Genomic DNA, 22,906 nt, shown 5'->3' on the forward strand with positions numbered 1-22,906 from the left:
ATATAGAAATGTACAGGATCACAGCATCGCTCTCGGAAATTCTTGTTTGTTTCTTCTTGCTTGTGCAGGACGCTCTGAGTCCACCTGAAACCCAACTATTCGTGAAGAGCTTGGGGGGGAGGGGGAGTTCTCAGAAATACTTAAGTGATTCCAGAATCCAGGAGATTACACGGAATTAACAAGCCACAGCATTACATACCCTACTCGCCCTCTCTACACAAAGAGATACAAATAGTTCATTAGCTCAACATTTCCTCACAGGTCAGGAAAAAACACAACCCAACAAACTTTAAAAGTATATAAGCCAACAGAGCTTAAGCAAAGATTCTACAAGAACTGTACCGAAGCTCTAGAAGATCTTACGGAGGAAGAAAAAACACTGTTGTTAAAACAGCAGTTTGGTTAAGCTTGCCCTTTCGTAGCCTTCTCGAGATAGTACACGTTCACCAAATGACGGTTCAGGTGCTTACTGTATTCACTTTCTTTGTTAAAAGAACGGTCACAAAATATACACACATAGTTCTCCTTTACGGCCTCGGCTTCTGCCACTGCTTGAGATGGCTTCTGACTCGTTTCCTCCTGCACCGACCGGGCGCCATTTAATCCGGAATCGTCGCTCCTTTCCGACACGTTGTCGCTTATGTCGCTGCCGTCGTGACTATGGATGCCCTCGTCCTCGTCCATTTCCTGGCTTTCGTTCACTGTTACGCCACTGGGAGACGCCGAAGCCAGCTCTGCTTTAGCACTCCGCTCAGCTTTCTCTGGCGATTCTGGCGGTGGTCCTCCTGCTGGGGTTTCAGCCTCCAGCCCTTTTGCAGAACGGTTGTCTTCCAGACGTGGGGCAGTTACCGTCTCTGCTTCACAAATTTCCATCGGCTGAGTTGCCTGAACCAAATCAGGATTAGCTGCCGACTCCGTCTCGCGGCCGTGCGTGGTTTGAATCTCTTGGGCCGAATCTGGTAAAGCATCCTTTGGCACGTCGGTCTCCTTTTCTGAGGCGCTATCAGGAAGGTCCTCAGAGCTGGCTTCAGGAATGAGAGGTAGTTCTGTTTCAACTTCACTCTGAGAAGCTTCTGCAGCCTCCTCTTCGGCCGGGGGCATTTCTTGGTCTTTCACCTCTAACTCCGTGGTGCTGGCCACGTGCGGAGCAGGCTGTGGCTCTGGGTCCTGCAGATTCTCCCTCAGGACAAGTCCCTGGCTCTCTCTGTTATTCAGAGCATCGCCGACAACTCCCTGATTCTCTCCATTATTTGGCGCATCAGCGAGTGGCTTTTCCCTGCAAGGGTCATTAGATGCCTGACTTTCTCCATCTTGTGTAACCGGAATTGCTTCAGAGACGGGCTCCTCACCTGGGACATGTTTGCTGTCAGGAGTTTTGTTGTTTTTACTCGCTTTACTCTTCTGGGATTTCTTTTTCTTGTTTTTCTTATGGCAAGAATTCTGCTTTCTGCCTGCCTCGGATTTGCTGTCAACCTTTTGAGAGTCTTGACATTTGGAGGACTTTTTCTCTGTTTTCTTCTTCTTTTTCGCTATTACATCAGTGTCTTGTACAGGATCTTTTTTTGAAAGCAAAGCATCAGCTTTTCTTTTTGGCTTCCTTGTTTTATCAGGCTTCTCGGTCGTTTTGTCAGGTTTCACTGCCTCCTTTTCAGCCACTGTTTTGCGACTTCGGGTCGTCACCTGGCCTGTAGCAATGTTGCTAGTTGGTTTCTTCTCTTTAGACAGGTTCTCCTTCTTCTCTTCTTTTACAGCCTTCTCGCTCTTCTTTTCAGTAGACTCTTTCTTTGTTTTCTCTTGTCCCCCTTTATTATCACCACCAACGTTTTCCGAAGCGTTCGCTTCACTCTTTTTAGTCCGTAGTCTTACTTTTGAGACGTCCATCGTGATGCCGCAGCAGTCGGGATGCCTGGATTTAATGTGATACTGCAGGTTACACTTCTTTGATGCAGCGTACTCACAGACGGGACACAGGAACTGCCGCGGGCTGACGTGGAGCTCAACGTGCTTCTTGAAGTTGCTTCGGTCGGCCGTTTTGTATTCGCAGTGGGGGCAGGTCAGGGGTTTGGGCCCGTCGTGAACCTGCCTCGCATGCCGAGTCACTTCGTGCTGGTTCGAGGCCACGTAGCTGCACTGCTCACACTTGAACGGCTTCTCGCCTGAGGCAAGGGAAAGGAACAATTACCAGTGATTTCCTTACAGACAGCAAATTTAATTGTGCGGCTACACATTTACGGATTGGTCCATGCTTTTGTATTATTGAATTAAAATAAATGATTTTACGTTGACACGTTCACAAAAGACAAGCAACGAAATATAAAAATAGAAGATAACAAAAACAAACATGCAAGTGATAACTAAGCCACATATGCTGGTCTATGATCGATACATACCAGGAGAGATCACTCTATAGTAATATTAGCAATTGGAATCCATACCAAACTGGTCCATTGAAGGCAGTGCAGAAAAATGAAAATTAGATATGAATAGTCTTACATAAATATCACACCACACATCTCACAATGTACTGTATTCTCCCAGAGTTTTTTTTAAATTAACATTTCTTTAGAGTGATCAAATTGCCCCTCCCACACCTTTTATACAGTTCTATCTGATCAGCGACTCATACATTAACGTTCATATCTAGAAGGCGGGAGTACGCCAGCAATAAAAATGGTCAGTCTTTTGTGCAGCAATTCACGTCACCCATGCTTCTAAATGCTTGCAAAACTATCCAGCTGATGCACCAGGGAAACATTTTCGCTGTTAAAAAATATATTTACTTATTCCACGCATTCCCCCACATGTAGATTTCTCATAATTCAGCAAAATGTGATATAGCCTTTCCAATCTTCTATCAATGAAACATGTTTCATTAGTCTACTGCCCAAGAGTTGTCTAAACAAGGAAGGAAGTGAGATGCACCAAGGGGGATGTACTTCAGATTTTGAGAACAAGAGGGGAAGACACCCGCAGCATTTGCCACCCTAACACAGATTCCTGGGAAAGAAGAACTCCTATCAAATGGTCAAGGCTGAATTAGGGGGCTCAGGCTTCTCAGGGCCAAGTCAAATAATATGATGCACATTTGAAGAAAGAGAATAGTTGGTTTTTATACCCCACTTTTCTCTGCCGTAAGGAGTCTCAAAGCAGCTTACGATCGCCTTCCCTTCTCCTCCCCACAACAGGCACCTTGTGAGGTAGGTGAGTATGAGAGAACTGTGAATAATAGCCCAAGATCAAACAGCAGACTTCATGTGGAGAAGAGGGGAATCAAACCTGATTCTCCAGATTAGAGTCCACCGCTCTTAAAGGATAAACATAGTCATGGAGAGGGCTCAAACTGGATCAGGATCACAGCACTTGAGGAGTTGCCTCACAGATAGAAATATACAAGTACTGTTCCCCCCCGGGGGGGGGGGAACAGCAGGAGCCAGGACAGAATTTAAATCAGGGAAATGGCACATGAGAAGAAGCACTACAGTCTCAATTAAATTGTACTCTTTTAAAATTAGATTTTATATTGTGTTATCTGCCTTGACCCTTCAGAGTACATGGATCTATACATCTCAACAACCCCGAGGTAAACAGTGCTCTACTAACATTAACCCACATAAGAAATTTAGAAATATATTTTTGCTATAAATACACAAATAAAAGATTAAAATAAATTTGAAGAAATGTCTCTACCTTACTTGAAGGTATGTACCTGACTAAAAATGTAAAACCAACAGCAACACCATGATTTCATGTTTAAACGAGGCTTTATAACACAGGCTGGGGAAAAGGAAGCTGCGGGTGGGGAAATTCAAGGGAAACAGACCGGCAGAGGAAGGGTTATGCACGCCTTTCCCATCTGCAGCTTCTCTGTTTCAAAGCACCCTCTTTCAGAGATGCTTTGAAAAGGACCCCCCACCCCGCCTGTTGCTTCATGACCTACAGCTAAAGCAGCATGCATAATTTGCCCCAGTAGGAGCAGGAGGCTGTAGAATCTTGAAAGAAATTCCATCATTTCACTCTTAAGGATTCTCTTGTTAATTGATTTGTACCACAAATCTCTTATCTCACATTTCAGCCACAGGTACTGTTGGCACCTTTGGTAAAATGGCATTGTCCTTTGATGAGAGAAGGCCTTTAAAATCATGGTCTGGCATATCTTTTTCTCCCCTCCCCCAACATTCTTTTTTTGAATATTGTAACATCCACCCTGAGGAAGAGTTCTGGTGAGCTCAAAGGTTTGCAAACTACTTTGTTATTGCAGCTAGCCCTAATAAATAGGGTTGCCAACCTCCAGGTAATAGCTGAAGATCTCTTGCTATTACAACTGACCTCCAGCCAATAGAGATCAGTTCACCTGAAGAAAATAGCTGCTTTGGCAACTGGACTCTATGGCATCGAAGTCCCTCCCCTCCCAAACCTCACCCTCTTCAGGCTCCACCCCAAAAATCTCCCACCAGTGGCAAACAGGGACCTGGCAACCCTACTAATAAATGGTATTACACGGTCTGTGACAATCTTACATACAACATGATGGCACTTAGCACAGAGATCTGGAAACTCCCCTCAAAAAATGCACAAATGTTCTGCCCGCACACCCCAGTCTTTCCCTTTTAGAAGCTGCCTTAGCCACCTGTCCAGAAATTCAAAGATATTCTTTCAATGCCCCTACACAAATTCCAACAAATACAAAGCCAGTGTAAATGAACACTTGAAGGTATATACTACCCACACACAAGCAGTTAATCCTTTTAAACTGTTCTTGTGCTTAAGCTGCCTGCTATCTCAAGTAGGCCTAGGATTGCCAGCTCTGGGTTGGGAAATACCTGGAGATTTTTGGGGAGAAGCCTGAGGAGGGCAGGGTTTGGGGAGGGTAGGGACTTCAATGCCATAGAGTCCAATGGCCAAAGCAGCCATTTTCTCCAGGGGAACTGATCTCTATCGGCTGGAGATCAGTTGTAATAGCAGGAGAGCGCCAGCTAGTACCTGGAGGTTGGCAGCCCTACCAATCAGACTAGATATTGTTCTAATTTGGTAATGATGTCCCTCAGGATTGTTGGCGCATCTCCCAAAAATGTAAGATGTGTTAACTGTAGAAGTTTCTGGCCAACCAGACAGACCCTTCTTAGAACATGGAATAAGCTCTGAGTGACAAAATGTTCAAGCTTCAAACAGCAACTTCATGTGTGTGGATGGTTCTCTTGACATCAGCACCTTTCAGAAATTATACATGCTGCAGTCTTTGCATGTGAGGGCCAGTGTCTAGCCAATTGTCTTCAAACCATGTCATAACAAGACTCCCATTTTTGTGTTACGGCCTCCAAGCAGAATCACACGTGGTCCTCAGGCCCACATCAAATCAGGGAGCAGTGGCAGAAGAGAAACTAGAGACCTGGCATGCCATGATGATAACATGGATGCGGTCCAGGACCAATTTCATTTTAAATTATGGTTAAATTAATTTCAAGACTTAAATGAATACACATGACCAAGTCGTAGAGAAACTGTTTCTACTAACTCTGACAACAGAAATGACTTCTTAATACGCACATGCAGTTGATGAGACACAAATTTACCTTTTAAGTAAATTCAAATTTGGCAGATGGAAGTAATCAGAACTGATAATAGCTCCACATCTGCAATGGTCCATAATATTGAGAGGAATGTATCAGCCAATTTTATGATTGTATCACTAAAGGAACAGTTCTTACACGTATATCCACCACCAAGTTATGAATAGCTATTAGGGTTGCCAACTCCAGGTTGGGAAATACCAGGAGATTTTAGGGGTGGAGCCTGGAGAGGGTGGAGTTTAGGGAGGGGAGGGACTTCAATAAGGTATAATGCCATAGAGTCCACCTTCCAAAGCAGCCATTTTATCCAGGGGAACTGATCTCTGTTGCCTGGAGATCAGTTGTAATAGTGGGAGATCTCCAGCTACCACCTGGAGGTAGGCAACCCAAATAGCTATATATAAATATACCACACTTGGGGGGGGGGGATAAAAGCAGGGCAGAATTACTGTTAACAAAAACATTTATTGTCTCCAACTTCTGAACCCCACTTCCTTACTCAGAGGTCTTCAAAAGGCATTACTGCCTAGAATCTATCAGCTACTAGCAAAGGAAGGCCAGCCTCCATATAGGCCTCAATGAGCCCACTCCCATGTCCCTGTGATCTTCAGTAAGATTTTCTGCCAGGAACGGAGTAGCCAAAAGGGAAATCTGGAAAGATCAAGGATGAGGGCAGGAAATCTTTCAGTACCATCCTAAACAGAGTTGCACCCTTCTAAGCCTAGGGCTGCCAGCCTCCAGGTAGTAGCTGGAGATCTCCTGCTATTACAACTAATCTCCAGCCGATAGAGATCAGTTCACCTGGAGAAAATGGCCACTTTGGCAATTGGACTCTATGGTGTTCAAGTCCCTCCCCTCCCCCAAACTCCGCCCTCCTCAGGCTCCACCCCCAAAATCTCCCACCGGTGGTGAAGAGGGACCTGGCAATCCTATCTAAGCCCCTTGACTTCAACGGACTTAAAAGGGTGCAACTTTGTTTAGGATTGCACTGTAAGGGATCTTGGCACCACATTGTTTCTGTTCCTGCTATAAATCTACTTACGTATTATGAGGATGTTTTTTATGGGGCATTGTGAACCTCCTGGGGTTATAAAGTGGGATACAGATATTTTTACATAAATGAAAACAGAAAGTATATAACAGTTTGGAGATCCTAGGGGACCATTTTCTGAAAGGAAAATACAGGAAGAATTTCAACAGCACAATCTGCTTTGGATCTTAGTCTGAGTGACCCTACCCTAAAATGACAAAATGTATAGAAGTGAATTAAGGACAGAATTGGTGAAAACAAGCCTTACCCAATGCATAATGAAAGCTAATCTCGTTGGGGGGCAGGGGGGATTAACCTAGTCAAGAGTAGGATTGCCAGCTCCAGGTTGGGAAATACCTGGAGATTCTGGGGGTGGAATCTGAGGAGGGTGGGGTTTGAAGGGGGGAGGGACTTCAGTGCCATAGAGAACAATTGCCAAAGTGGCCATTTTCTCCATGAGAACTGATCTCTGTCAGCTGGAGATCAGTTGTAGTTGCAGGAGATCTCCAGCTACTACCTGGATGATGGCAACCCTAGTCAAGAGCCAAACTTCACAAACAGTTGAAGAATTTTTCAAAGACAGCTTATTTTCTGGTAATACCTCTGATGTATGACCCCACAAAACCTATTTCACATATCCCAGGGTTAGCAATGCAATGCATCCAGCTGGCTACTATTTAGCAATCCCAGAGAAACCTTAAGGAAGCAGATGTGGCCTGCAGTGCAGACTATGCCAGCACCAGATTATTAGGCCTATAACCAATATAAACAACATCTTGACCACTACAGCCCTTGAACTGCCTTTTTACCAACCTGAATGCGTACGCATATGCCTGGTTAAATGTGTCTTCTGAGAACTGGAGTATGGACACATGGAACACCGATAGGGACGTTCACCTAAGAAAACAAGCAGAGGCATTAAAATAAACACAACACCCTTAGCTGCTGGGCATGCTGCCTAAAAATCTTCCAAAAATCTTGGAAGGATTATTCAGATATATGACAATGGTGGCCAGAGTTATATTTGCGACAAAATGGAAATCGGATGACTGTCCACAGCGGGAAGACTGGGAAAGCAAACTAGCAGAGTATGCAGCAATGGTGAAATTGCACAGAATTGTTACAGAGTTGCAAGATAAATGGAAAGCATATTATTCATTATCTTCATGAAATGGAGAGCGGAGGAGACATATTGATATATACGTTATGTGTTTTTTTAGATTTTTACTCTGTATTATTTATGGAGAGAGGAGGGGGGAGGGAGGACGGAAGGAGGAATAGGAGAGGGGGGAAAGGTTTAACAGGGGGAAACATCTGAATGAATAGCAGGTTGACAACTATATATGGATTTATTTCCCAATATCTGAAAATATTTATAGAAATTTGCATTTAGATTTATTATTAGTTATTACCACTGATTGTTGTGTGTGTGTGTGTGTATACACACACACATACACACTTTTTTCTTATTTTGATGTAACTGTATTATGTCGTTAATTTTTTCTGTTTCTTTTATTTACAAGGAAAATAAAATATTTAAAAAATAAACACAACACATGCTAAATTAAAAAAAAAGCTGTGTAGTATAAAACCGCCACATAATCAATACTTGAGAGAGAGCTGCAAATCCTTGCAACCCCTGGCACCTTAGCAAAATTTACCTTAATTTTTGCCATCTCAGCGGCAAGGAAGAAAATCAGAAAACAAATTTTGTAGTAAAGAAAAGACAATATTATTTAGACAGGAACAGTCTCAAGCAGTTTCAATAGACTACAAGCATTTTTGCCACTTTATAATACCAAACTAATAAATTACTCAACAGCATATTAATTGTTGCCAAAAATTATTAACATTTAAGCAATAACTGTATCCTTAAAATTTGTGTATTTGCCTGCAGGAGACGTAGGAATTACCATTATCTAATGCTACAGATAAAACTCTTCGTTCTGTACATTTTGAGTAAGTAAAAACTTGTTTTAAAAAGCATGTCATTCTTTCCAAAAGTGGTTGTTGTTTTTTAACATGCATAGCAGGTTTGTTTTTTTAAGTGCTCCCCAGTCTTCCCAATTTCCTCCCAGGCCTTCATGTCTCTAGATTTTACACCAACATTATACCAGCAATTGAACACAATGGGAGTGAAAACTAAGCTCCCCTCCACATGTACACATGTGCACCCGCCTCCTACCACACCAGCTAATCTCAGCTTTCCTAAGCATTATATAAAACCCCATCCAGAGCACCCATAGCTCAGGTAACAGGGTGCAGAGCACAGGGTTCTCTCTCTGGCCTCATGTCACACATCTTAAAATGTGGGTGGGTGGGAGAGACTTTGATTATAGGAATGTGCCCTTTGCACAAACAGCCAAGGTGGAAAACAAGCACAGTTACAGATTATTGTCAATACTGTTCAGAAAGCTCTTATAGGTGCTCCACCTCAAAACACAAGGACTGGACTAAGTCTAGGGTTGCCAACCTCCAGGTACTAGCAGATCTCCTGCTATTACAACTGATCCCACCCAACAGAGATCAGTTCCCCTGGAGAAAATGGCCGCTTTAGCAATTGGACTCTATGGCATTGAAGTCCCTCCCCTCCCCAACCCCGTCCTCCTCAGGCTCCGCCCTAAAAACCTCCCGCCGGTGGCAGAGAGAGACCTGGCAACCCTAACTAAGTCCTCCACTCCTCCAACCGCCAACTGACGATGGATCCCATACAGGTAGAGAGGGATCCCACACTTCAAACTTTGACTGCTGCAAATATTTTCATTCCCACCACCCACATGAACCTACTGTGCATTGACTCAACAATTGTTCCTCCCTGAATGGTTGCTAGCTGTGTCTCCCACACAGAAGGCAAAGGGTAGTTACACAAAGTACTGAAAGTCCCTTGGAGATATGCTGCCAGAACATCAGTGCGATGTGAACGTGATGTGTTATACTGGTATAAACCTCATATGCAAGTGGGGGAGACAAGGAGCACAACCACATTTCTGGGTGACTACTAGCTACCCTAACCATTCCTACGACAGGTCATTTGTCTCACAGGATCACAGCCCCATAGAACGGCCTCAACAGAAACCCATGGACTGGATCCAGAACAATGTTTACACAAGCTCAAGGAGTTCTGCCTGCAAAGTGTATCTTTCACAGCTCCCCCACTCCTACAGCTGCCCAGATTGCCTTTCCAATATCCTGTTCCTGAAGGTCCCCTGTTCTACATGAGCAGAATCTCAGGGAGCACTTTGGGCTGCCTCAGGAGCCACAAAAGTCACTCTTCATGGGCGGAAGCACTTGCACCCATGGAAAGACTGAACTGGATCCAACACTAAGACAGAGTACTCCCTACAAATAATGTGTAATGTTGGTATACAAGTAAATCCCAAAACATGAAAAACACCAACGGGAAGAGAAATTGAAAAAGCACCTAGGTGGTGCCACGCTCTCAGATTTGTAGCTCACCACCACATGTAATGTATAGCAACACACATGCTGTTTGATCCTACTACTAAACACTATTCTATTTTCCTTTGTTCTTTCCTCTTTGGTTCTTTCTAGGTAGTCCTTGAACAGGGGTGACAGGTAAAAATGGACCTCACCACAATGCAGTGCCAACCACTTGCTGCCACTATATGTCCACCAGCTGCAACTGGCTGCAACTGGGGTTGCCAACTGGGGTTGCCAACTGGGGTTGCCAATATTTACAGTGTAGACCAGTGATTCCCAAAGTGGGCAGTAACACCCCCTGGGGGGGTGGGATTGCCTAGGGGGGCACTAAGAGACAAGGAGGCAGCAGAGGGGCGCTATAGGTGGCCCCCTTCAACTGTGTTGTTGGATAGGGTAGGGGCGCTGGGATTGAATTTGTAGAATCAAGGTGGCGGTGGCCTGAAAAGTTTGGGAACGACTGGTGTAGATGAAGACTGCCTTCTCTTAGAAATATCAGGACAGAACTAGTTATTTAATTTTTAAAAAATATTTATACTCTTCTCTTTTGGAATGGTACACTAAATTTCTAACTTGCTAACTCTGTTTCTAAGTATCTTATGAAATTCTCTGAAACATAAACACCAAAAATGGTTTGTTCTTTCCATATACAAAGTTTCATCAATTGATATCTTTTTTTGGGGGGGGGAAGAAACAACAAACAATCTGAGCCTAATTGATGGCAGCTCTATTAGTGCAAAATCTAAACAAAAATGGGAAAAGAATTCATGCTGACATTGCATGCTCATGGTTGTAATATCTAAGATATGCAGCTTATTTTCTATGGTTATTATTACTGCCTGACATTGGGTTCTGACATATGGGAAATGTTGGGGTCTGAAATATAAGAGATGCCAGTCTATTCACGGATTTCATTAACTGCTAATACTACCAAATCCCTTTAACCCAATCTTACAAACTACTGTGGCTGGTAGGCTTGGGATGTTAATTAATAAAAGTTTATTATTGTCACCATTAATTCAGATAACTGGCTTCTGATTTGCATTTCAAAATAAAATTAGTTTCAGGTAATAACGTCACATTTGTTGATTCTAGACTATGTTACTATTTTCTACTTGCATATTTGTTTTAAAAGTAATTTCCCCCCCTAAATGTTTCGGGATTGACTCTCACAAACAATAAGGGGGTCGGGGGAAAGCTGAGCAAGGAAAAACAAGTTAGCTGACTGTTCAAAGCACTTTCCAAAGCACAAAACATCATGGGCATTTTTTTGCCTCTGAACAGAAAAAGATTTAATTTAGCTATCACGGGGAGTAGCTGTGACAATAGTGTCTACAACAGCGACCCCTGCCCCTTTAGCACTGTGACAACTAAGTTAAAATGTTAATCAATTTACATTAGGTCTGCATTCTACAACCTGTTTACTCCAGATCCTTTCAAAACCAGGTATTGTTCTGAAATAAGAGATTGTGACCTGATGCATATGGTTTTCGTCTCAGTCAAGTTTAAAACACATTTATATACCCTTCATTTCCCCATGAAAAAAGCCTAGGGTATAGGTTGTGAAGGATTCAAGCAATGAGTCCTACGTGGCAGACCCAGATATGCGAAGTGCACTGCAATAATTGTTCAGGGTGAAGCATTATACTGAGCAGTGACCTGAGTAGAACAGACACCAACACTTGTAGTACTCTTCTAGGAGGAAGGCCTTTCTAATTTGGCAGGCCCAGCTATTAAAACCATCAACAGCTGGAAAGTGGTTGTGAGAGTGGAGGACTAACATCTGGGAGCTCCCCCCAATGGTTTCTAGCAACTGACAATGTTCTGCCAGGTCCCAAGAGATGCTGTGGTACTTGATGAAGCTTCTTTCATCGGGCTGGGGGGAAAGCCAAAGCTTTACCTGTAAGCCACACTGGGAGCCAATCTGGCTGCAAAGCAAGGCTTAAATACATCAAATCAATAAATGTGGGGATACAACACTCACCTGTATGAGTTCGAATATGTTGAATGTAGTTGTTCTTTCTATCAGAAAAGTAGGAGCACTGTGAGCACGTGTATACTTTCCGTGGAAAATGATTTCTTAGATGCTTCTTCCAGTGATATTCACTCACTGTCATATATGTGCAGATGGTGCATTTGTAGACCCGCTCATTTTCTCCTACTTTGTTGTGGTGCTTCAAGTGAGCTAGATAGTGATCATATCTGCTAGTGTTATAGCCACAGCGATCACATCTAATGGGCCCCTTGGAGAAATCTACCTCATCTGTGCCATTAGACTCTGTTTCTTTAACCTGGCCGTGCTTCTCAGCTTTTTCTTCTACAATGAATCTGTTGGCACCATGTACCCGGATGTGATCCACAAACTCCTTCTCTGACTCTGTCTCGTATTGACAAGGCTTACAACGGAACGGCTTGTTCTTCGAGCTCTTACATTTGTCATCTCCAGTCTCTGGACCATCTGGGACCTCTGGTGCTTTCTGTGGGATGTCTTTGCCCGGGCTTGGAGGAACAGAAGATTCAGTCGCTTCTGCAGTTTCTGTATGAGGGGCCAAAGGGGCTTCAAGGGCTGCCAGTTCCATGTCTTCCAGGTCTTCATGATCACTCTCCACATCATCTGCATCATCTGCATCTTCTCCGTCACTGTCTGAAAAGTTGGTGTTGCCCACAGTTGTCAGTTCAGCCATTTGCTTCTCTTCACCAACCATGTAATCACAACAGTTGCCGTTAACCTCTCCTGTCAGGGCAACATTTGCCAGCATAATAAGCTGAGGAGCTGCCAGCTCAGCTTTAGAAAGTTCACCGAAGTCATACATGTCGTTTGACAGCGCCATGCCAAGGTTAGTATTGCCAGGGAACAGGCTGCTGCCACCAGACTGCCCTAGTACCTGTGTTGCCATAGTAACAATTCTGTTAAAAGGAAACAAAAAGATTTTATGAACCCCACTCTTATGAAGAACCCATTCTACAATATTCAAAAGCAAAAGAATTTCAGGTAATACTTAAAATCATAAGTTAAAAAACCTGTAATAACAGAAGGTTTCTGGGACAGTTTCTCTTCTTTTCATTATTTTTTTCTTGTTCACATGCTTGCTTTTATCCTATGCTCATAAGGGACATTTTTAAAAAAAATCTACTTAAGCTGCCTCTAATATTTTACCATGGACAAATATTGCAACATATTCCACAAAGCCCAGATTATTTGTATAGGTAGCAATCTACCTTTAAAAAAATGAACTATGTCCAAAAAGAGAAAAAACTGAGGGCTCCTTGATCCCCAGCCCTGCAAGAGTCAGGGTCTCGCCCTCACTTTTACAGAAGACATAGTTATGCTATGCTATGGCCATAGCCTAATTTATAGGCTGATTTTTCTTTCTTTTTTTAAGTTTTGCAGTTGTTTGGTTATTCCCGGGTTTGTGTAATACAAGCCAAGAAGAAGTGTGCAATCTCACAAAATGAAAGGTAAATATATTCAAAAGTAACGGGTTACGTTTGGAATTAAAATGTCAGTATTTCATAAGAATTAACCATGATCAAATCCAGTTGTCTGACGAAATAATGAATATTATCTGCCCATATAAGACCAATCAATTGACCAACTGTAACAGAATTTATAAAATCCATTTTAGAGTATGTCAAGCAGTCAGGTTTACATTATTTAAAAGCCACATTAAATATCTTCCAATAGGAAGCTGATATCTAGCATATTTTAGCTGAATTTGCATGGTTTTATTATCACTCATGAATCACATGTAATAAAGCATTTTTATTTCATCTTCTACCATGTATCATAAAAAAGGAACAGCTTCTCCCATCCTGTCTTGCTCACTATGCAAGAAGCCAGTTTCCGCTACTGTGCTGCTTGAAAATTACCTTACTTTCAAGCACTCTCAAAAGAGTCCAGAGCATATTCTTGGGTAGACAAGCTACCAAAAATCAATAATAGTCAACACTAAGGCTACCTCAAGCTATGAGCTGCCCAGCACACTCTTCTCAACAGCAACCTCTAAGCCAGGGAACCAATCAATTGTTACAACTAGGGGTAATGTACATGCTACAGCAGAAGAATCCTATCAAACAAGAAGCTAAAAAGGCAGTTTAGTACAAGAAGGATGGGGGCGGGGGGGGGGAGGTCAGACGAGAACAAAGAAATTAACAAATAACCCAAAGTAGTCATGGTTCAATAGAGGTCAAAGAGCCAAGACTAAGAGAGTAGGTATGCAGACACAAGTGTTGTGGGAATATGTGTCTATCTGTTCACATCTGCTCACAGCAGCCACCAAAACAAGCTGCTAGTTCCCTGAAGGCAAACTTTGGAACCACAATGATTAATGCAGGTAGTAGTCTAATTCCCATTTTACAAATGTGCACTGATTCTGGAAAACACATCCCTTTTTACCATCCCAATCATACAGACTGCAAATGTGAAAGAATAAAAGTTAAATAATTTGCGTTAAGTAATCTTGAGAATGCCATCATTAGAAATTGAGAAGCAGGAGCCAGGCTTCCTATGATACTCCAAAAATGCAAGAGCATACAGTAATGGAACAAAGGGCTACGCAAGTCCAACATTGTCTCTTAATAGTGGCCAGACTGAAGCCCCTGGAAAGCTCACAAGCAGTGTACGAAAACCACAGCTACCCCCTGTTGATATCTGATGAGACACCAACAGCTGTTGCAGAAGATCTGCTTGTACTACTACACCAAAAAGCAATATTGCCATTCTTAAAGTTCACTGAATTTGGCCTTACTTCCTCTATGATACTTCAGTCTCCACTAAAACCTTTTCAGAAGTCCGCCCATACGAACGGACTACTTGGGATTTTTTTTAAATCACACTACAACTACATGGTGTTACAATACCAGCATATCTAAACATACCCTACTTACCGAATTTTATTACATTGTTCCTACTGCATTGAGTTAAATTTTGTAATCAGCACTGATTCTCGGCAAGAAAGCAGGGCCATCAAGGAAATAAATACAATGTAAGTTCCTTATCCTGGCAGGAACTTCCAAACTATTCAAGTAAAACATGGAGCAGCGAAGCTTACATGTAAAGGCATGTGCTCCAAGTTAATTCAAATTAAATACATACTGAATAAATACAACTCTACGTTGCTTTAAACAAGGTTCAGGGATTCATGGCACAACCGGGGTGCTCTCCCATGCTTTAAATTGCAGGATTAAAGATTTATTTTCAAAACGTACCCAAAAAAATTACACCAGGATTTCTTTTGTCGCCCTCTCCTCTGCTACATTACTGAAATTGGGGTGTGTGAGAGAGACCATACAGCCTCAAACATATATGTGTATTTCTCAACAACAAAAGTATGCTGGGCAGATCATTTGTGCTTGAAAGGAGCTAACCAACAGCAGCTTGGGGTGGGGGGAGAGAGACATTTACTTCAGCACTGGTCTCATTTTGGCCTAAACGCAAACCAGCTCAATGACCTACATACACAACGCTGAACTCAGCGAGCAAAGAAAACTAGCTCCCTTCAAAAGTTTGGAAGTTTCCAGGTGCCAAAAGAAGCTCTCTCTCGCCCTTCACAGCACGGTTCCTCGGTGCATATTTACTTGGAAGTTACGTCCTGCTGAGTTCAGTGGGCCTTACTCTCAAGTAGGCACTCAAAGGACAGCAATTCGAAGGCTACAAATCCTCAAAGATGGCAATTAAAGCACTTCTCTCCCACCCACCCCCATCCCGGCTGAATTTCATGTGTGCCACCAAGCCCAACCACCATCGGCTTGCTCTTGCATTCCAGAAATAGGCATTCGGCCATTTTCTCAAATACCAAGTAGAAGCAGCAGCAGCCGCACAAAGCAGCCCTTTCCGCAAAAAAAACTTGCCTGCAGCACACATCACAAACTCACTAAAGTCGGCGTTTTTTGTTGTGTTTTTTTCCCCTGTTCGGGGTCTTCGCCTCATCAAAAAAAAACCTCGACCCCCCATTTTCTCTTTACTTTCCTCCCCCTCTAAAAGAAAAGTTGCCATAACTCCTCCGCAAACTTTCTCTTGCGGGGTTTCCCGAGCCAACGAAGGCAGGGTGGGGGAATCTTTCCTTTCACGCCCGAAATATCCCCCCCCCCAGACAAGAAATTGGGGCAGGAGGGGGCGGAAGAAAGAGAAATCGTTACCTGGTTGCCTCTGCTAAGGTAAATAAGATTTACATGTTGTGGAAGCGGGGGGGATGCTCGGAGACCCCCAAGATAGGATCGGGGAGCTTGTTTGGGGGGGGAGGGGAGGAGGAAATAACTTTTACCAACTTTGATAGTAATTCAAGGGGAGTTGCCGTGTTAAGCTTGCGACCAACCACACCAAAACAGAGCTACGTTTGTTAACGCCGGAATAAATTCGTTATGCCTCCAAAGTGACTCTGGAGTTGGGTTTTTGTGGCTTCGGCCAGCAGCATTCCCCCCCCCTCCACACTGGAGCTGCAAGCCTACCTCAACTCTGAGTAGCAAATACACACACACACACACACAGATAGGGATGTGTGTGTGTGTTTGGGGCTGGGAATCTCCTGGCTCTCTTCCCCTGTGCACTGGGGGGGAGGAGAAATGGAGCATGCATGTGTGCACTGGTGGGGGAGAAATGGAGCATGTATGTGTGCACTGGGGGGAGAAATGGAGCATGTATGTGTGCACTGGGGGGAGAAATGGAGCATGTATGTGTGCACTGGGGGGAGAAATGGAGCATGTATGTGTGCACTGGGGGGAGAAATGGAGCATGTATGTGTGCACTGGGGGGAGAAATGGAGCATGCATATGTGTATGAGTTCACTGGGGGGAGAAATGGAGCTTGCATGTGTGTATGTGTGCACTGGGGGGAGAAATGGAGCATGTATGTGTGCACTGGGGGGAGAAATGGAGCATGTATGTGTGCACTGGGGGGAGAAATGGAGCATGCATATGTGTATGAGTTCACTGGGGGGAGAAATGGAGCTTGCATGTGTGTATGTGTGCACTGGGGGGAGAAATGGAGCATGTATGTGTGCACTGGGGGGAGAAATGGAGCATGTATGTGTGTATGAGTTCACTGGGGGGAGAAATGGAGCTTGCATGTGTGTATGTGCTGGGAAGTGGGGGGGAGAGAGGCGAGGAGCATTGCGCCAGGTCCACCCTTCCCAGGAAACGTGGTCAGGCCCGCTCGCGGCCCCTTGTAGGGCCGGGTGGTGGGGAGTGAAAGGGGGGAGAGAGAGAGAGAGAGAGAGAGAAGAACCCATCAGCACAACCATTCATCATGCAATCCCCCCCCCTCCCAGTCACCCCACCCCCTCAACTCACGGCGACGGGGAGGGGGGAGCGGGGAGAAATCGCTGTCCAGCTTCCCACCAGGGCGGCTGCCCGCGGCCTCCTCGGCCCGAGAGGCGGCTCCTCCTCGCCTCTTTTCTTCCTTCCTGCCGCCGAGGGCGGGTGGGCCGGAGGGAGACGTCGCCCTTGGCGGGGGTGGGGGTGGGGTGGGGGCTCTTCCAGCGGCTTCCTGCCTGCTTGAGGAGCGAGAGGGGGGGGTGCGCTCTCGCCAGGCCGAGCCGGGCCTCCCTCCTCTCGCCGCCCGGGGCCTGCCCGCCCTCTCTCCCCACCCACCCGCGCCCACAACCGCCACACTCCACCCCCTCCGCCGCCGCCGCCGTCCCCATGCGCAGCAGCGAGCTTGCAGATCAGCCCTGGACAGCGCCACAAGCTCGCGCTCCCTCGCTCGGCTCGCGCCCGCCTCCCCCTCCCCCCTCCCCCCTCCCGCCTCACGGGCCGCCGCCGCCGCCTCGCCTGAGGGACGCTCACCTTCCCCCTTCTCCGTCCCTCAGTTCCGCCCGGACACCCCCCCCCCCGGTCGCCTCCCCTCCGCTTTTCTGGGGAAGGGGAGCGTCGAAGGGACGGCGGCCGAGGAGTCTCCTCAGGGCGGCGGCGCGCGCATTCCACCACACTCACCTCACGCGCGCGCGCACGCGCGCGCCCGGCCGCAGCAGCAGCAGCAGCAGCAGCAACGGCCGCCGCCAGGGAGGCCCCGCCCACCGTCGCCTCGGCGGCGGCCTGGCCCCGCCCCTTTACTCATGGCTTCTCCCCACCCCCTCCTCCTTCCTCCCCTCAGGTCAGGCCTGGCCTCGGTCGGAGCCTGCCGTGAGGGCGACGCGGAGGCCCCGGATGGGCGGCAGGGCCCCGGCCAGGTGCTTGGGCGCGCCGCTCTCGCCGAGCGTGGTTGCGGGCCGACGCCAGCAAACTAGGGTGGGAAGTGAGAGCATTTTTAAAAAATGAGAGCATTTTTTTTAAATAAAAAAATTTTTTATTATTTTTTTAAAAAAAATGCTCTCGTTTTTAAATTAATTAATTAATTAAAAATTAATTTTTTATTTTTCAAAAATGCGCGTTCTTTTAATGAATTAATTAAAGTTAATTTTTTGTTTTATAAAATGCTCTCGTTTTTAATTAATTGATTAATTAATTAAAATTTAACTTTTCATGTAAAAACGCTCTCGTTTTTAATTAATTAAAAATTAATTTTTTATTTTTCAAAAATGCTCGTTCTTTTAATTAATTAATTAATTAAAGTTAATTTTTTGTTTTGCAAAAATGCTCTCATTTTTAAGTAATTGATTAATTAATTAAAATTTAACTTTTCATGTAAAAAATGCTCTCGTTTTTAATTAATTAATTAATTAAAAGATATTTTTTTTGAAAAAAAATTTAAACAACGCTGCCCCGCTTAGGTCAGGATGGGTGGCCGTGTTCAGTCTGTCACGAGCAAAGAGCAAGAGCCCAGTCGGGGCTTGCGCATTCAAAAAGCTCCCGCTTTACACCAATCTGATAAAGAATTTGGAGAAAAATGGGTAGCAGTCCTTAACAAGTGCTCTATAGATTTGATGACTCTTATCGTTGAACACTCCCTCATAGTTAGGGATGCGGTACAAGAACAAGCCCTTAAAGCTCAAGAAGAATTTAAAGCTACAGTCACCGATGATGTGTTCAATTCACAGATAGAAACACTTAAAAAGGAACTTGCCGCCTATGCTTCCAACATTGACAATTACAAAAACAGGAAAATTACCAGGGATCAAGAAGATTACGCCCAGGATCGGGTTTATTTCTGGTTAGGTCAAGGCACACGACGCCCGCAGAGACAGGGCAGAGTTCCTCCAAATAATCCGATTCTTCCGCGGAACGCAATACTTCTAGAACCTCCAGCCTGGGATCATACGGTTCCTCTTATTCCTTAAGATCAGGAGGTACGGATTTTAGCAAGGACACCAGACCATGGGGACGTCAGAAACCAAAAACTTGATTTTTAATTTATCTTCCAGGACACTTACATCTGAGGAACAGCAGGTACTTGAATTGGGCATTAGTTTTGTCCCCACCCCCCGCTATTCCCGGTTCCAAAGTTGGGTTGATTTGTTTAAATTTTTCCGAATACTCAAAAGAATATTTTCGGGATACTCAACCTCACATCAAGCCTGTAAATATTTTCAAACCTAAATCTACGTATACCCCTAAAAATTGTAGTCATTTCCTTGCTACATTTCAATCTTTAGTCCTTCGGGACGTACAGAAATTGGAAACCCATAGAGCTAATCAGCAAGTTCATCCCAATATGACTACATCACAGATGAACATTCTTCGGGATTTGTCACAGGATAGTTTTTCGACCTGCTGACAAGGGGGGCAGTCTAGTCATCCAAAATCGAGTTGATTATGACCACGAAAATTGGAGACAACTGAACAATACTACTTATTATAAAAAACTATCCATGGATCCCACCAAAAAAGTTCACATCATTAAAACCACAGTTTTTGAAGCTTCGTCTTTGACTTACATAGACAAGAATACCGCTGACTTTTTGTTGGTTGAATACCCACGCGTACCAATATTTTACACGCTTCCTAAGATTCATAAATCTTTATCTCAACCCCCCGGAAGACCCATCGTTAGTTTAGTTGGTTCCTTGCTTGAACCCATTTCCAGGTACCTTGATTCCTTTTTGCAAAGTTTTGCCAGGGATACCCCCTCTTTTTTGTCTTATACCAGACACTTAATCCGGGACATTGAACAATTATCCATCCCCTCAGAGGCGATTTTGACCACTTTTGATGTATTTGCATTGTACAATAATATTCCCCTTGATGAAGTCCGGCTAATTATTGAAGATCTCCTTTCCTCTCGCCCTGATCAAACACCTCCTACACACTTCCTGATCAATCTATTGGACATTCTCTTTGAGAACAATTTTTTTCGTTATCAGGACACCTTCTTTCTGCAAATCCGCGGCGTATCGATGGGGGCTGCTTGCGCCCCATCCATAGCTAACATTTTCATGATCCATTTTGAGAGAACTTGTCTTTATTCTTCTACTTTTTTCTCATCACAGACTCTTTGGTACAGACGTTATATCGATGACGTTTGTGCCATACTTGTCCATTCAGATTCGTTTCATAATTTTTCTTCTTGGCTCAATTCGTTGCATCATTCATTAATCTTCACTGGTACCTTTGACACCCAAGAAATTGCTTTCTTGGATGTCACCATTTTTCGATCATTGGACAATAAGTTGGCTGTTAAACCCTTTACTAAGCCAACCGATTCTGGCTTCAATTTGCACTTTACATCTTTACATCCATTACATTTAAGGGCCAACTTACCTTTTAGCCAATTTCTTCGGCTTAAAAGAAACTCTTCCAATGAACAGGATTTTCTGAAATCATCTGAGAGTTTAGCATCCAACTTTCAAAGAAGAGGATATCCTTCACACATTATTCAACATTCCTTCAATAGAACTCATTCCAGGTCAAGATCTGCACTGCTCAACAAGGAACCTGCATCATCACTCGACCTCCAGCCTCTCGGGCAGAGGATTGTGGCTTCCTTACAATATTCACATTTGTCATATGACATAAGGAAGATTCTATCTCGACATTGGCACCTTTTACAGGATATCCCCGGCTGTAGCAAACTTCCCATTTTGGGAATGAGAAAGACTCGTTCCATCTGAGATATTCTCATTAAAACTGATCTTTTTCCACCAAACTCACTGCAGACCACGGGACATCATAAATGTGGGCATTGTGCCATGTGTCCTTACAGTCTTTCAATTAAAGACGTTCATTCTTCTTCCACCAAATTTTCTTACACTTTGAAACAGTTCAGCAATTGCAGCACAGCCATGGCTGTGGACGCGGTCCTTTGCCCGTGCCGTTTGATGTACATTGGCTGCTCGTCCCGCCCTGTGCGCCTCAGGATCGGGGAGCACAGGGCGCGCATACGCGCACGGAACTTAGAGGGGCCCCTTGTGCAACATTACATTGACCTGCAGCATTCCGACACGGATATTTTGTTCTTTGTACTATGGCACTTCAAACCAAAACCCTTTCATGTACAGAATGCCAAGAAGATCTTGCTCCAACAGGAGTCCCGACTCATCTATGCCTTCCGAACCCTAACCCTCAGTGGTCTCAATAATGAGTTTGATCTTTCCTGTTTTGTATAAGATATTGCCCTCTTTCCCTTTAAAAGCACTCAGAACTTCTCGAGGCACATGATTGGTTGCTAGGCAGATAAAACCCTTTGTATTTCTCCTACCACTTACCGCGTACTCGAGGATACATTCGCTTAGGAATTTCCAATAGACACATTCTCTAGGTAGGCTGGATTAATTTCTCATAGCATTATATAAATTTATGCTTTTTTTTCTTTGACATATAGCATTGTGATCTCTGTATGATATTCGTGCTTTTTTCACAGCTGACTGTCGTTTGGACAACCAGCCAATCTTTACCATGGATTCAGAAGCCTGTGATTGCTTTGTAAATGTTTAGAAAATATTGTTCATTGGAGCTGATGAAAGCCTTGAAACGTGCACCAACGACTAGCCACACGTTATCCTTGATTCATTGAACTTTTGGACTTTATTTTGACTTTTGGACTATTTGTATTTATGTTCATCCTAGGGACGGGCATCTCCCTCTTTCTTTGAGGTTTCTCGTCATTGAGAATTTATGTTGCCTTTTTGAATTTGTTGTATGGAATTTGAGAACTCTTACTTTCATTGTTTGCATGAAGTAATGCTCTTATTATAATTTATATGAATATACCAATGTGTTTCTATATTATTGAGCCTTCGTGCTGCCAGTACCTGGAGGTTGGCAACTCTAGCGTTAACTGAGATTCTTTCATTTTACATTGAGGAGGGGCAAAATAATGTAGATTTACTTTGCAAGTGAGCCCCAAACGGTAGAGTTGTTGCAGCACTTCTGAACTGCTGAGGGTCAATGGGGGGTGTTATCCTCATCTGCAGTATGAAAATCACAGCCTACTTTACAGGGTCGGTGCCAGCAAGGATTACTGAGATGGTATGCAAAGAGCTTTGAACGCTTGCGATAAATGCAAGGCAATATGACCATGAAAGTGGGCAATTAAAATTAAGATATTTAGATTAGCCTAGCATCTCTTGTCTTTACATTTCTAGCTGCCATCGGCTGAGCCCAAACCCTAGAAAGAGACAGGACGTGTAGGAAGGCCTAAGGAAAAGAAGCAAAGTTCTAGGAAAGCAAGAGCCTGGAAGGCTGAGAAGCAATCAAGGCTTGGGGAAATTAGGGTTAGCATTTAAATAGGGTCAACCAGATCTCATGAGGCTCAGACCTTCACTTAGATCAACACTTTTGAGCCTGGGTTGGGAAGTTAAAAAAAGTAGTCCCCCCCCCCATCATGGCTGAGTTTGGGTCTCCCTATTTAGACTCAGCCACAGTGATCTGATCCACAGTAATCTTGAGGCTGGACTACTGTAACATACTTTCATTGGGCTGCCCTTGAGGACAATTTGGAATCCTCAGCCAGTACAAAATACAGTAGACCAGCTATTAGTCAGGGTAGTCAAGGTGTACA

At 44.2% G+C, this 22,906-nt stretch overlaps 2 protein-coding genes across 2 annotated transcripts in view; both read right to left on the bottom strand.

Annotated features, from left to right (window-relative positions):
• Positions 1 to 394: 394 nt before the first annotated feature.
• On the bottom strand, positions 395 to 12,942 carry REST (RE1 silencing transcription factor). The gene is made up of 3 exons (XM_056848923.1): positions 12,020 to 12,942; positions 7,411 to 7,494; positions 395 to 2,156 (listed from the first exon to the last, which is right to left on the bottom strand). Exons 1-3 carry the CDS (start codon positions 12,930 to 12,932, stop codon positions 403 to 405), a joined length of 2,751 nt encoding a protein of 916 aa, XP_056704901.1. The 5' UTR covers positions 12,933 to 12,942; the 3' UTR covers positions 395 to 402.
• A 5,183-nt stretch (positions 12,943 to 18,125) lies between these two features.
• The window catches only part of SARAF (store-operated calcium entry associated regulatory factor), a 35,877-nt gene continuing 31,096 nt past the window's right edge, over positions 18,126 to 22,906 (bottom strand). The window contains exon 6 of the mRNA XM_056848502.1: positions 18,126 to 18,253. Within this exon, the coding sequence (XP_056704480.1) occupies positions 18,126 to 18,253 (128 nt within the window). The remainder of the gene's footprint in view (positions 18,254 to 22,906) is intronic.

This window comes from Euleptes europaea, chromosome 4 (assembly GCF_029931775.1).
Source record: "Euleptes europaea isolate rEulEur1 chromosome 4, rEulEur1.hap1, whole genome shotgun sequence".
NCBI classification, from domain to species: domain Eukaryota; kingdom Metazoa; phylum Chordata; class Lepidosauria; order Squamata; family Sphaerodactylidae; genus Euleptes; species Euleptes europaea.

What these genes read in the sequence shown, in the direction of transcription:
- REST (XM_056848923.1), bottom strand. Translation starts at nt 12,932, where the DNA reads ATGGCAACACAGGTACTAGGGCAGTCTGGTGGCAGCAGCCTGTTCCCT. An exon ending in ACATATTCGAACTCATACAG is followed by an intron (nt 7,495 to 12,019) that starts GTGAGTGTTGTA and finishes TTGTTTTCTTAG; the next exon opens with GTGAACGTCCCTATCGGTGT. An exon ending in GCATATGCGTACGCATTCAG is followed by an intron (nt 2,157 to 7,410) that starts GTTGGTAAAAAG and finishes CCCTTGCCTCAG; the next exon opens with GCGAGAAGCCGTTCAAGTGT.